Source organism: Eptatretus burgeri, chromosome 12 (genome assembly GCF_056783735.1).
Source record: "Eptatretus burgeri isolate ZD-2024b chromosome 12, Ebu_testis_v1, whole genome shotgun sequence".
In the NCBI taxonomy this organism is placed as follows: Eukaryota; Metazoa; Chordata; class Myxini; order Myxiniformes; family Myxinidae; genus Eptatretus; species Eptatretus burgeri.
In genome coordinates, this window is record NC_140972.1 from 5,299,790 (window position 1) to 5,314,230 (window position 14,441).

General features: G+C 51.7%; 1 protein-coding gene across 11 annotated transcripts in view; it reads right to left on the bottom strand.

Annotated features, from left to right (window-relative positions):
- SLC75A1 (solute carrier family 75 member 1) overlaps positions 1 to 14,441 on the bottom strand; it is a 46,045-nt gene that overhangs the window by 12,307 nt on the left and 19,297 nt on the right. For 8 of the 11 annotated variants that reach the window (XM_085849308.1, XM_085849309.1, XM_085849315.1 and 5 more), the window contains 3 exons: positions 2,692 to 2,852; positions 368 to 464; positions 85 to 188 (listed from right to left, as the gene is read on the bottom strand). In XM_085849308.1, coding sequence (XP_085705434.1) covers positions 85 to 188; positions 368 to 464; positions 2,692 to 2,835 — 345 coding nt within the window. In that variant the 5' untranslated portion in view covers positions 2,836 to 2,852. Of the gene's footprint in view, positions 1 to 84; positions 189 to 367; positions 465 to 2,691; positions 5,057 to 14,441 lie in introns of those variants that run through there. The other 3 variants (XM_085849307.1, XM_085849306.1, XM_085849310.1) reach the window with 2 other exon arrangements.

A 14,441-nucleotide genomic window follows, 5' to 3' on the forward strand; every position in this document is an offset into this window, starting at 1 on the left:
TCAAGTGATGTGACTCATCCAAGGATAGACGGCGAACATTTTCAAAGCAAACGAGACGAAGACCCAAACGTAACCGTCACCCACCAGACACAGCACCATGATCGGCCGACGTCCGTAACGATCGGAGGCGGCGCCCATGATGGGGTTCGACAGAAACTGCAGCAACGAGAACAACGAGCCGAGCAGGCCTGGCCACGCCACACCAAAACGGATCAAGACACACCTTTATGTGCAAGTCTCTCGCAAGGTGAGTTTCCCATATTTGGTGGACAGCAGAAAGATATTAAGAATCGAGTGTTTTGCTTTGTTTACATTTTCATTGCACATAACAGGTGTCAAAGCAAGCTGCAGGTGTTGTTCCACATACCTCCAAACAGCACTGCGTTGTACCTCTTGGTACTGGGAACCCCGACACCATCTGCGAACCAGTTGACCCCTGCTTGCAGCTTCTGATAAAGCCCGCTCTGAATGGTATGCGTTTGAAATGGTGAGATTACACGTACGGCAACCTTTTCAATTCACAGAGAAGCTCGCTCGGTAACTGCGTGCCGGCGGACAGGTGTCGACGAAAATATAGGGGAAAACGGCAATGTGTGGAATATAACTTTCGTTCGACATGTAACAAAAACGTTCAAAAGATTAATGTCCCAACTAATCACCCTTTTCAACTTGTTGTTGTTTACATTGCTTCGTTACCCAAAGAATAATTCACATGCTGCTGTCATTTCAAGAGACTCACAAAATGGCGGATTATTGTTGGAGGTATCACTACAGGGGGGCATCTCCCCCCCCTCCCCCAGAAAAATCTCAAAACGGCATCGAAAATCTGTATCGACTGGCCGACTGTTTATCGTCTGGTCAATCGAACGTGCTCGCACGGCCAATAAGCGCGGAAGTAGACCCAGAGGCGGACTACACAATGATGCACGGGCAGACCGTACGAGAGCCCCGCGTAAACAGAGCTCATAAGGTATATGTGTACTGATTACGGTCACCTTTTCTGGAAACATGCTCGTCGCCATCTTTACAGGTAAGAAAACACTTCCTTCATCTTCATCGTACACTTTGAGCTGACTTATTCCTGTGGGAATCTTTAAACGTTTGATTTTTTTTTTTTTTAGCCCGTCCAAGACAAAGTCGAGAGGATCCCAGCCAAAAACACTACAGTTAGAACCGTGGTGTACGAGAGTTGAACTCTCATCTACTATAGTTGGTATAGTATACTCTCTCTTCGTATGGTATAGTATCTCATATACTATAGAATCGACTTATTTATGGTTGAAGACGTTGAATTGCATCAATGAAAAAACTTCCTTCATCTTCATCGTACACTTTGACCTGACTTATTCCTGTGGGAATCTTTAAACGTTTGATTTTTTTTTTTTTTTAGCCCGTCCAAGACAAAGTCGAGAGGATCCCAGCCAAAAACACTACAGTTAGAACCGTGGTGTACGAGAGTTGAACTCTCATCTACTATAGTTGGTATAGTATACTCTCTCTTCGTATGGTATAGTATCTCATATACTCATATACTATAGAATCGACTTATTTATGGTTGAAGACGTTGAATTGCATCAATGAAAAAAATTTCAAAGTGCGATATTTTCTGAAATAAATTGTACAATTGTTAATTTAAGACGCACGACAGAAATAATTTCCCGGAACGTTTGCCGATTAGGTGAGTAATTAAATGTGAACCCGCTCATTGACTGGTGCAAAATTATCCAATCGATAACGAGCACACATTCACCGATCACGGTTCATCCATCCTTTTCAAATTCATCCCTCCTTACTGCATCATCTCGGAATGCCTCCCGCAAAGTCACACAAGTCACACATGGCAGCTTTTAAGTTGGAAGTTGTTAAGCTCGCCGAGGAAAATGGTGGGAATATGGTGCCGCACAGGAAACACCGTGTCGGCGAGAAATGTGATCTGGACCACCGTAAATCGAAGAGTATGTCGTGGACTACCAAGAAGGCTCATCACGGATGCAAAGCTCGGTGGACAAACATCGAGCATCGGTTTGAGGAATGTGTGCCGACTCAACGTGCCGCTGGTCGAGGGGTTAACACTGTGCAGCTGAGACTACAGGCCAAACAAATACTGTACCTCCAAATGATAACAAACACGTTTGAAAAACTGTTTCCATTCCTAATTTATCCAAAAGGTCATCCCACGCAGTAATTGAAAGAATTAATATTCATGACCATGGAACTACCTCGGCCGGTGATGCGTTATGAGTGTCAGGAAGGAACTAACACCTCTTGTTCTGACAGTTTTGAAAACTACCATAGTTGATTTTGCTTCACCCTATATTCCAAATAGACTTATCTATGAAAGAAGGAAAGAAAAATGGGGAAATTCGCCAATTTGTCAAACGCTCCACATCGACTAATACGGTGTATTTGATGCAATGATTGCAGACACAGTTGATTATTTGTAGGTAATCGAACTAGCCAACTGTTGGGCTCCTCCCCCCCCCCAAACAAAAAAGAAAAATTACAAATTGTCCCCTTACCTGCCCCCCCCCCACTCCTCTGAGTTCAGATGTTAGCGCTACCACCAATTATGAACACATGCGAGCTAATGCTACCCTGTTAAATCAGACTTGTTCTGTATTTAGAATCAACGTGTTGGAAGTGAACGTCGTGCAAAGAGCTGACCGTTGGAGGGGTTTGCTCTCGTCTCACCTTGTCCTCGTTTCCATAGTTCTCTATCAGAGAAGGGAGCAGTGGAAGGATGAGGGTGAAGCCGAGAAGGTCAAGAAGAACCACAACAAAGATCGCCGTGATCACATACTTGGCGCGATTCTCTTCCTGCTGCTGCTCCGCCATTCCCAGATCACCCCAACCTGAAAGTTCATCCTCGTGGTTGTGCTGGCAATCAAGTACAAAGCTGCGTAACAACTTGTATTTAAAATGTTCGTTTCAGCCAGCATGTGCTATCCGCTTTTGAACCACACTTTATACAAGTCAAGACATTTGAAGTATTTGCTTTGAAGATGTACTTTTACTGGTGAGGGTGAATCTTCTGGGTCCAACAGTAAAAAAAAAAGATGATGTAAAACATTGTGTCTGGTTTTCCTCGAGAGGGGCAATTTACAAAACTCTCGTTTGAATCCAAATCTCTGTTTTGTACGAGTGCTCAAAATGCTCAACAACAAATCCTGGTAATCCAACGAAAAGGATTTCACGTTGCACGCACGCACGCACGCACGCACGCACGCACGCACGCACGCACACACACACACACACACACACACACACACACACACACACACCTTCAAGAACTTGTCACCGTTACCAATGATACCATTCCACCACAATGTGAAAGACGCAGCTAAGTTTGAAACTGTCAAAGAAGGTCAATTGTTGAGCACTTGCAGACATCTGAATAGGCTCAGACATTTTCCACATCAATCCTGGAATTCTGCTCCTTCTGACAAAGTTAGGCGAGTACATTTTACACACCGATGATTCTTGTATTCAGCACTTGACCTGAATATGCAGCCACACACCTGGAATTGAAGGTGATTAGGTCTGGTGTGTGCACTGGTTGCCTTGTGTCTCCAGGGATGTTTCTCCTGGTCTATCTCCCTCGTCCCAGGTGGTGGTGAAGATTTCAGGCCACCCCTACATGCTATCCGCCACAGGCCTCACTCGTGGATCTTGCCCAACCTCGTCTTTCCACCTAAACCGTGGGCAGGGGTTCTCTGCAGTATTCATCCAGAAAGGAATCCTTGCCATCTCAGCCTGCATGTCAACAGGATTCTCACCAAAGAAAGAACAAAGTCCAAACTTTTGTCTGACTTGCTGCATCATCTGATACTTTATCTGCAGTGCTCTAACAATTTGGACATATTATGGAAGGTCTCAAGCTTCTTACTGGTCCTGCTCATGTTAGTCCATGACTCGGATCCATTAAAAAAAAAAAGCATGCCTAAAACTACAGAGACATAGACGAATGACTTTGTGGTCACCGAACGTTCCCAGTCTTTCAAGTCAGGTTTGCATCGTACCTGAAAAACTCTTGAAGCATGACTCATCTCATGGTCAACATCTTCCTTCCTCCCCAGCCCCGACTCATGGTCATCACTGCTCTGAGCTCCTTAAACTCAGTGACTACCTTAAGTTATTTTACCGTGTATGGATTGGTACCACATCAGCCTCTCTCAGCCCTTTCACAAACATCATCAGCTTGTTCTTTGGTAGATACTGTCAATCACCACCAAGATGTCACTCTCAGAAGCACCTCCACGGCATGTTCCCCATCATATCTTGACGTAATGACCATACAAGCATCATCAGCGAAAAGGATCTCTGTCACAGTTGTGTTACCTCGTAATCTTGTCCATGCCCCTACCAGTCTTCCACTGTACAAAGAGAGTACTTTCACCTCAAACGACTGACTCTGCTCATGCCACTGTTCAATTATCACGTTGAAGAGAGACTGAATAAAGGTCGAGGCAATTGTACATCCCTGCCAAAGTCTGGTGTTGACTCGGACCTGTGGGGTTGCCTTGCGATACACTCTCACGTCTGCTTCCATGCCTTTGTGAAGGCACCTGATCAAATCAATGATCACAGGTGGAATGCCGTACCTCCTAAGCATGACCCAGATGTAGAGGAGAAACCTCTTGTTTTTGTGCTCATCAAGGACTTCTCCATCAATTGTTGGGCAAAGAAAAGCACATCAACAAATCCTCCACCTTTCCTGAACCCACACTGGGAGTCTGGAAGCACATCCTCAATTTTCTTATGCAAACGCTCTTGGTAGACAAGGCCAAAAGCTTTGCCAGTTACATCAACAAAAGTGGTCCCCTGCCAGGTTCACATCCTGTTAAATCACATTTCTTCGGTAATGGAACTATTACCACATCTTCCCATTAAGCCTGGTGTTGGCTTCACGGTTCCAGTGGCTGACGGGGGATCCTAGGGTCCTGAGTTTGAGCCCAGTTGGCTGCTGAATTAATGCCAGGTGGGGTTGACTCAGCCTGTCATCCTTCCGAGGTTGGCAAAATGAGTGCCAGTGTACTGTTAATAGGGACACTGCATCAGCGAGAGAGACAGACAGACAGATATATATATATATATATATATATATATATATATATATATATATATATATATATATATATATATATTGTTGTGGTTACCAAATTCGCAAACCACCATTCAGGTCCCTTAGGTGAGATATCTCGGTAAGTACATGTGTAGTTAGGCCCAAACCCGTTGTCTAGTGGGAATACATGTCATTTATGCGTGCTGCGACTCTTCAGGATAGCCGTTTTTCTTTTACTATCTTTATTTTGGACCAACCGCCATTGTTGCCACCACCAACCACATCAACCACCCACCGCGGCGCCGCTTCACGTCACACCTCGCAACCGTCGCATCGCCACCGTTCTTGCGCCGCTTGTGGGTGCCGGTGTTGGACTCGTGCAGGGCGCGCGCCGAACAGCGTGTACAAAACCACGGATTTTCCACTTCAAAAACGGATCAAAAACGACACACGCCCACTTTTTGCCGTCCAATCGGTGAGCGAGGGGCGAATTGGCCCCGCCCCCAGGGCGTTGGAGGGCGATCGATATATGCAAATTTATGGATCAAAAAGCATTCACGCCCACTTTTTCTCGGGACAATGGGGAGCGAGGTGAAAGGTCGAAGGGAGGGGGTCAAAGATGAGAAGGCGAAGCCACGGGGCTTATAAAAGCGACCGTGTTCGTCAGTCCAGTGAGTAGTAGAGTAGGAGAGTCGAGAGGGAACAGAGAGTCAAGACTTCGCGGGCGGTGGAGTTGGCAAGAAGGAGCTGGTCGTCGTGTGCGTTGGAGTCGGAACGGAGGGGACGGAGCTGTGGAGAGGTGGCGAGGGCAGACGAGGGGGTGCTCGCGTCGTGCAGGGAGCTGCACCCCAGGGAGGCCGACAGCGCGACCTGGCCGAGGTGGAGACGCTCGTCGCGGGACAATAAAAATCCTCTATACCCCGAGCATCAGCAACCCCCTCCTGTTTCCCCCCGCGCTGAGATAGTGCGACCAAGGGGGCCCCTTTCCCACCCCCTACCAGACACTGCCCGCGAGGCCCGCGGAGTTGAGGCACCATCGCCGCTCCGCGTCTCATCACCAGACGGGTAGGCCCGACCCGGTCTCGGCCTCAGGCCCGCCTCATCCTTGAGGGTATTCTTTCCTTGGTTTTGGGTATGTGTTGTCGGCGCCGTCTGTGAAGTAAAATTGTATAAGTGTTGCCGTGTGCTCGGTAGTCGGTATTAGCTCTGCATTGTGTCTTCGCTTTCGCATTTGCTTTTTGTGTAAATTGAATTGTGTTTTTCTTTTCTGTGTGCTTTTGGTGGAATTGAATATGTGTGCTTCCCGTGTGCCGCGAATAAATGTGCTTTGTGTTGAACTGTTTCCCGCTTCGCTTCGTCATTTCTTTCTTTGAATCCTCATCTTGCTTCACGTAAAGGGTTGGTAGTGGGCTGAATACGCCCGATAATTAATCGAACCGTCGAGGTCGACGATAACACCGCTCGGTTATCCCGATAGTACGGAACGGGTCGCTTAAGTGGCCCGTGTCCGAAGTCGACCTGCGGCGAGGTGCGATCGCCCGGTCTACCCTCCGCGTGGGTACTTAGGTAGGTCGAATTTGGCGAGCAACCCTATCCCACGCGGGGGCTGATTGGCTCGATCGCGGTGAGACCGAAAGGTCCACCCGTGACTGGTTCCCGGCGTTAGTCCGAGAGGGTCACGACTGGATTGTCCGTCCGGTGGGCGACGTGCCGCGATTCGAGTTACGTGGCCGTCAGCACGCCGGCGGGCGCGAATCCGCAACACTGGTGTCAGGTCGTGCGATACAAATTCATCGCCCTCCTCTTGGCACTGGTATCGGAGAACAGGAAAACGGGCTCTCCTGTCTCCAGCTAAATTCACGGGAATCGGTCCAGGGGTGAGAGAAGCGACCCCCGATTCCCTCCAAATTACGAGCGAGCGAAATTAACCCTTTAAGAGAAGCAAGATGGCGTCTCAAGGCGAGCGGGAGCCGGGGGTATTAGAAATGGATGTAGAATGTGTAGGATCCATGGTCCAGGATGGAATCCCCGAGCAGGAAATGTTGATTGTGCAGGAACACGGACTCGCCCAACTGAACCCAGAGCCCGAAATAGGTGCGGCAGCAGCCACGGTGTATGACACCTCCCCCCCCCTCTCCACCAAAACCCTTCCCCAACCCCTGCCGAAACGGCTCACCCAAGCGTACCCGACATGGCCCAGCTAATCGCCATGCTGGCGGCAATGACAGCAAGGATGGATGCAAATACAAATGAAATGAAAAACGAAATGAAAGGCATGAACGAAAAGATTGATGCAAACGCAAATGAATTTATAAACGAAATGAAAAGCATGGGCAAGCAAATGAAAAAAGAAATGAAAGAACTAAGGGGTGAGACGCAGAACATGGGCCGATGCCTGCAGGCGGGCATGAAGGCCGTGACCAGGGAGCTGGGAATGGCGACTTCACGTGTGGGAGCAAACGAGCTGGAAGGGGGTGCAACGGCTGACAGGCCTGCGGTGGAGGCGGGTAAAAAAATAATTCGGGGGGCGTGTTGGGCGAGGGTCGTGACAAAGGAGTCGACGGTGACCAAAAGGGAAAAATTAAATGGGGAGACCAAAACGTGTGAGACGAGACACGAGGTGACGACAACGGAAATAATAGTTGAGACAAGGGAGGGAAAGGGTGAAGAGTTGGCAGAGACACGGGAGATAGAGGGTGAATTGGACGGGGTAAGTGACGCACACACACACACGGAGGTAGTGGTGGATAATGGGGGTGAGCTGGCGGACTGGGTGGAGACCCAGTGCGAGCACCTGGATGGCCTCCTCCAGGAACGAGGGGAGGGAGTATGCCCCCTTGAGGCGAGTCACGACCAGGTGAGTTCGGTCGTGCTTTGCGAGGTTGAGGGGACGGGTGCTGTGGACAGGTGCACGGAGAGCTTGGGGGGTATAGAGGCCCCGGAGACCCTTGTGGGGACACGAATCCCCAGTGTAGTTGTCCCTGTGTGTGTGGTGCAACGTGTGAGTGCGTCCCCGTGTGTGGAAGCGACCCAGTGTGTGAGTGGTGTGGTGGCGATGGTGCCGGAGTGCGTGCTTCCCAGCACGCCGTGTGTGAGTGAGGCCGTGTGTGAGTGAGGCCGTGTGTGTGGATGGAACGGCCAGTGTGAGTGAAGCACCGCGGGTGAGTGCCCCCGCGTGTGTGAGTGAGGCACGGAGTGTGGATGAGGCACCGCGGGTGAGTTCCCCCGCGTGTGTGGGTGAGGCACCGTGTGTGAGTGAGGCCGTGTGTGTGGATGAAACGGCCAGTGTGGATGAGGCACCGCGGGTGAGTGCCCCCGCGTGTGTGAGTGAGGCACCGCGGTTGAGTTCCCCCGCGTGTATGAGTGAGGCATGGTGTGTGGATGAGGCACAGCGGTTGAGTGCCCCCGCGTGTGTGAGTAGTATGGTTTGTGTGAGTAGTGAGGCACGCGTGAGTGAACGGCCGTGTGCAAGGTCGCTGTGTGCAAGGGAGACCGTGTGTGTGAGAGAGCGGTATGTAAGGGAGATGTCGGTTGGCATGCGGGAGCACGCAGCCGCGTCTCCCGGTGTGAATGTGATGGAGTGGACTGTGTGCGTCGTAACACGCAGGTGTGCGTGGGTTGAATGGAGACGGAGACGGCGACATGGGAGAAACGAAAGCCGAGTAGCGGCTGTAGTTGTTTCGAGGACCGTGCCGGGTTCACCCAGCAGTGAGCACGCGGTCCGTGCTGTGCAACGCACGAGACCACCACGTGCTCGCTTGCGAGGGTGAAGTCCCGGTCCGGAAACGCACGCGGTGGATTTGCCGATCCCGCGGACGGACAAAGTTTAGGCAGGTAAACGGATTTGGACCGGACGGGTTCTCCACGCGATCGTGTGTGTTAAGCTCCAACGGGCAAAGCACATGTGTTCGCGTGGGGAACCCCTCGAGACGTGGGGCTTGTGTTTTTTTTTTTGCGCACGGTGACGTCATGGCTGCACGTGTGGTTGGAATCCGGCAGGAGGGGTATCTCTGCCGGATGGTACCGTCCAAGGAGGGACGAGGAACACGTGCAGCTGCATGACGTCACGGGCAGGTGTAAAGTGCGCGAGCTCTGAGTTGCCGCGCAGGTGCTGCGCATAAAAAAAACAAAAAAAAAAACAAGCCTCACTTTCGGGTGCACAGGATTCCTGGGCAAAGGGTGGAAGACCCCCTTGACCCTGGGCACAGGATGAAAACTAGTTAGGGGGAAGGGTTAGCTTAGTTAGACCGACTTCATGGGGCAGGGGTAAGTCCTCATGGAGTCCGTGGAATGGATTAGGTAGAGGGATTTAGTGAGCTTTAGGTTGGGAAATAAAATGGGATTATTTCGAGAACAGTGACAGACAGTGAATGTGTAGAGGGGACGTAGCTTAGCTACGTAGTGTTAAAAGGAACGTGCTGTAGTTTAAGGGACGACGTGGGAGCACGAGTTAGTTAGGGGGTGCAGATAGAAGGATGGCAGAGTTCAGTGGTGTGTGTGTTGAAAAGTTGTGAGGTGAGTACATGTTGAGTGAGTGAGGCCAGCGGGTCTGTGCGAGTGGAGCGAATGGGGAATGCATGGTGCGATGAGTGATTGGGGGGGAGGAGTGACTCCCACCCAAGGGACCCCGGGGTCAGTATTAAGTGAGTTAGGGGGTTAGTCAAATTGAAAAATGGAGGTCGTTTTGTTGTTGGTGGGTGTGTCGGCTCGAAACCCGTTTGGAGGGGTGCAGGAGCCCTGTTGACGGGCTTGGGAGCGTGGCTGCGAAAGGTGAGTATCGCTGAGTGGGTACCCCGGGCACCAGGCTAGTCGGCCGCGGTAGGCCAAGGGCCCATGGGGGGCCGGGATAGCGTAGTGGGCACGGGTGCGCCTGCTTGGTGCGGGGGCCCAGGGCGCCATAAGCCGCGTGGGCAGTGTTGTGGGCACGGGTGACCCTCGGAAAGGGGCCCGGGAGGCCGGCCTGCCACGTGTGCGTTTCAGGGGAGGTGCCATGGGGGGCACTCCCCGGTGTTAGGGAGCTGGTAGGCTCGGAGGCAGTGTAGTGCCCGGGGGTGCCATAGCGGGAGAATCGGCAGAGGGTCGTGCCTGCCAAAGGGAGCCCCGTGTCCCAGCCAGGAGACCGTGTGAGGGCACGGAGAGAAAATTGGGGGGCGAGGCCCGAAATTGTAAGGACACCAACACAGGCGACGGGAATCTGGGTTGTTAGAACCAATAGTTTAAGCGAGAGGCGCTTGTTGAAAGCCCCGGGGTAGTTTAACAGTTAAATGGTTAGGGTAGATTAGGAGATGTACCCCTCCGCACCATCCATCCCCTCGCTGTCGTTGTGGGCCGCTGGACCCACTGTGGGTTAGATCGCCGAACTCTGGGGAGGCCATTCTGAGGCTTCGTTGGGCCTCGACACAGGACGTTAGCTCTCCCTTATTCCCCTCCGGGAAGGGAACGTCGGGGTTGGGAGTAGGCTAGGTGACAGAATAGGTTAGCCGAACAAGGACGATAAAGGGGGTTAGGGGACGATTTATAGTGGGGAAGTAAAAATAAAAACAACAAAAAAAATAAGTTGGGGCTAAATTGGGGTTTGACAAATTAAGGGAGTGGGTATGTACAGTGACAGGCAAAGGCGATAGGTTGGGAGGGAGACAGGTAGGTAGGTCCGAGCCCGCCTTCCGAGTGGCCAGCACCACCGCACTCCCTCCACCAACCTCCACTGAACGGCAAAGGTTGGCCAGCTTCATCTGCTGGCTGCGTTGCTGCAAGGCAGAGGCCGGCCAACTTCATCGGCAGCTGTTGTTTTTGCTGCAAGGCCTGTGCCGGCTGGATCGTCTGCAGCTGCTGTGCTGCGAGGCCTGTGCCGGCCCACTTCATCTGCCGGCTGGCTGTTTTTTTTCTTCAAGGTCTGTGCCGGCCAGTTCATCTGCCGGCTGTGGTTGCCTGCAGCGGCCTTCTTCTGTGGGCTGTGTGTTGCCTGCACCTTTGCCATGCCATGCCCACTGCCCATGTTCACCAGCCCCGTTCAATTTTTGCTTTGCCCCCCCCCCCTGTTCATTTCCATGTGCGCCAGGATCAGAAAGCAACAGTTTGCAAGCTGCGAGAACTGCCCTGTTGGCAGCTACAACACGGGCCTGCAGTGGCGGCCCGTGCACCGTGTTTGTGTTCATCCATCCATTCGTTGTGCTCATTGCATGTGCCACTTGGGCTGGCACGGAGACTGCATTTGTGCAGCCCATGCACCGTTGTGGTTCACTGAGTTCAATTCAAACCATCCATCCATCCATTCGTTGTGCTCATTGCGTGTGCCACTTGAGCTGGCACGGAGACTGCGTTTGTGCAGCCCATGCACCGTTGTGGTTCACTGCGTTCAGTTCAAAAGGGAAGGCCTTGGACTGCGTGTGAGCAGCCAGCCACGTTCCCTGTCACCTGCATTGTTTGAGCCAGAGACTGCATGCGGGCAGCCTGGCTCCCTGCTAACTGCTTTCTTTTTGCAGAGTTCAATGATCCTGGGCCATGGTTTAGTGTAAAATTTGTAAGTTAAGGTTAAGATGTACTGTAAATATGAGTGCGCCCCCGGCATGTATGTCTTAGCGCCGGCAATTTTATTTAAGTCGTCCGTGTGAGTGAGTTTGTTTAGGTAGTTACGCAGCCCTCAGGTTATTTATTTTGGGGACACATATACCATGAATGTCGCACTCAGGGATCCGTAGGTAAAATGTACTAGGGGAAAACTACACATGATGGCACACGAAAATTTGACGACTCGGGACGAGTCTGTAAAAAGGGGAGGGGGTAGTGTTGTGGTTACCAAATTCGCAAACCACCATTCAGGTCCCTTAGGTGAGATATCTCGGTAAGTACATGTGTAGTTAGGCCCAAACCCGTTGTCTAGTGGGAATACATGTCATTTATGCGTGCTGCGACTCTTCAGGATAGCCGTTTTTCTTTTACTATCTTTATTTTGGACCAACCGCCATTGTTGCCACCACCAACCACATCAACCACCCACCGCGGCGCCGCTTCACGTCACACCTCGCAACCGTCGCATCGCCACCGTTCTTGCGCCGCTTGTGGGTGCCGGTGTTGGACTCGTGCAGGGTGCGCGCCGAACAGCGTGTACAAAACCACAGATTTTCCACTTCAAAAACGGATCAAAAACGACACACGCCCACTTTTTGCCGTCCAATCGGTGAGCGAGGGGCAAATTGGCCCCGCCCCCAGGGCGTTGGAGGGCGATCGATATATGCAAATTTATGGATCAAAAAGCATTCACGCCCACTTTTTCTCGGGACAATGGGGAGCGAGGTGAAAGGTCGAAGGGAGGGGGTCAAAGATGAGAAGGCGAAGCCACGGGGCTTATAAAAGCGACCGTGTTCGTCAGTCCAGTGAGTAGTAGAGTAGGAGAGTCGAGAGGGAACAGAGAGTCAAGACTTCGCTGGCGGTGGAGTTGGCAAGAAGGAGCTGGTCGTCGTGTGCGTTGGAGTCGGAACGGAGGGGACGGAGCTGTGGAGAGGCGGCGAGGGCAGACGAGGGGGTGCTCGCGTCGTGCAGGGAGCTGCACCCCAGGGAGGCCGACAGCGCGACCTGGCCGAGGTGGAGACGCTCGTCGCGGGACAATAAAAATCCTCTATACCCCGAGCATCAGCAACCCCCTCCTGTTTCCCCCCGCGCTGAGATAGTGCGACCAAGGGGGCCCCTTTCCCACCCCCTACCAGACACTGCCCGCGAGGCCCGCGGAGTTGAGGCACCATCGCCGCTCCGCGTCTCATCACCAGACGGGTAGGCCCGACCCGGTCTCGGCCTCAGGCCCGCCTCATCCTTGAGGGTATTCTTTCCTTGGTTTTGGGTATGTGTTGTCGGCGCCGTCTGTGAAGTAAAATTGTATAAGTGTTGCCGTGTGCTCGGTAGTCGGTGTTAGCTCTGCATTGTGTCTTCGCTTTCGCATTTGCTTTTTGTGTAAATTGAATTGTGTTTTTCTTTTCTGTGTGCTTTTGGTGGAATTGAATATGTGTGCTTCCCGTGTGCCGCGAATAAATGTGCTTTGTGTTGAACTGTTTCCCGCTTCGCTTCGTCATTTCTTTCTTTGAATCCTCATCTTGCTTCACGTAAAGGGTTGGTAGTGGGCTGAATACGCCGATAATTAATCGAACCGTCGAGGTCGACGATAACACCGCTCGGTTATCCCGATAGTACGGAACGGGTCGCTTAAGTGGCCCGTGTCCGAAGCCGACCTGCGGCGAGGTGCGATCGCCCGGTCTACCCTCCGCGTGGGTACTTAGGTAGGTCGAATTTGGCGAGCAACCCTATCCCACGCGGGGGCTGATTGGCTCGATCGCGGTGAGACCGAAAGGTCCACCCGTGACTGGTTCCCGGCGTTAGTCCGAGAGGGTCACGACTGGATTGTCCGTCCGGTGGGCGACGTGCCGCGATTCGAGTTACGTGGCCGTCAGCACGCCGGCGGGCGCGAATCCGCAACAATATATCTATCTATCTATCTATCTATCTCTATCTCTATCTCTATCTCTCTCTCTCTCTCTCTCTCTCTCTCTCTCTCTCTCTCTCTCTCTCTCTCTCTCTCTCTCTCTCTCTCTCTCTCTCTCTCTCTCTCTCTCTCTCTCTCTCTCTCTCTCTCTCTCTCTCTCTCTCTCTCTCTCTCTCTCTCTCTCTCTCTCTCTCTCTCTCTCTCTCTCTCTCTCTCTCTCTCTCTCTCTCTCTCTCTCTCTCTCAGGGATCCACAATCCTTTCCATGATGCTCAAAATGGATCCAGCATGTGGTCAAAGAACTCCACCACACCTCACGATCTTCGGCAGCATCTCATTTCCCCCTTCAGCCGTTCTTGTTAACTTGCTTAAAGCCTGACAAGGGTCTTCGTCAATAGGTGGATGCGACGTCCCTGTCCTTACGGGCTGCTCCTGTATTGCTTCAGTCACCTGTTGCTCAACATTGCAACTTACTATCGTTCAGTGCAGAGGAAAAATGATGATACTATCTGTGAAGCACACCATCTGGGCCCCTCTCTGATATCTGACCCTTGATATCTTGACAGGGTAAAACACGGCTTTCCCACCCCTGATATCACAAAGACCTTGCCATACTCCAAGGCTTCTCACCCCCGTTGCCTCTCCATGCTCTATCTGCCAACCATCTTCCAAAAGCATAAATTATTGGCGAACCAGGCTTCATGTGCCACATACCTCTTCCGGTCACTCTGCTGTGGTTATCGTAACCAAACAGCAAAAAGGTTATTCAGTGTCTGGATTAGCTTCTCGAACAATCCAATACCCTCTTGGCACCAGTCTGGAAGATGTGTTCCCTCCTGTCCTTCATCTTTAGCTCACCTGGATTTTAGTCAGGTGAGCTTATCCGATCGAGCAGCATCCGTAGCTCAGT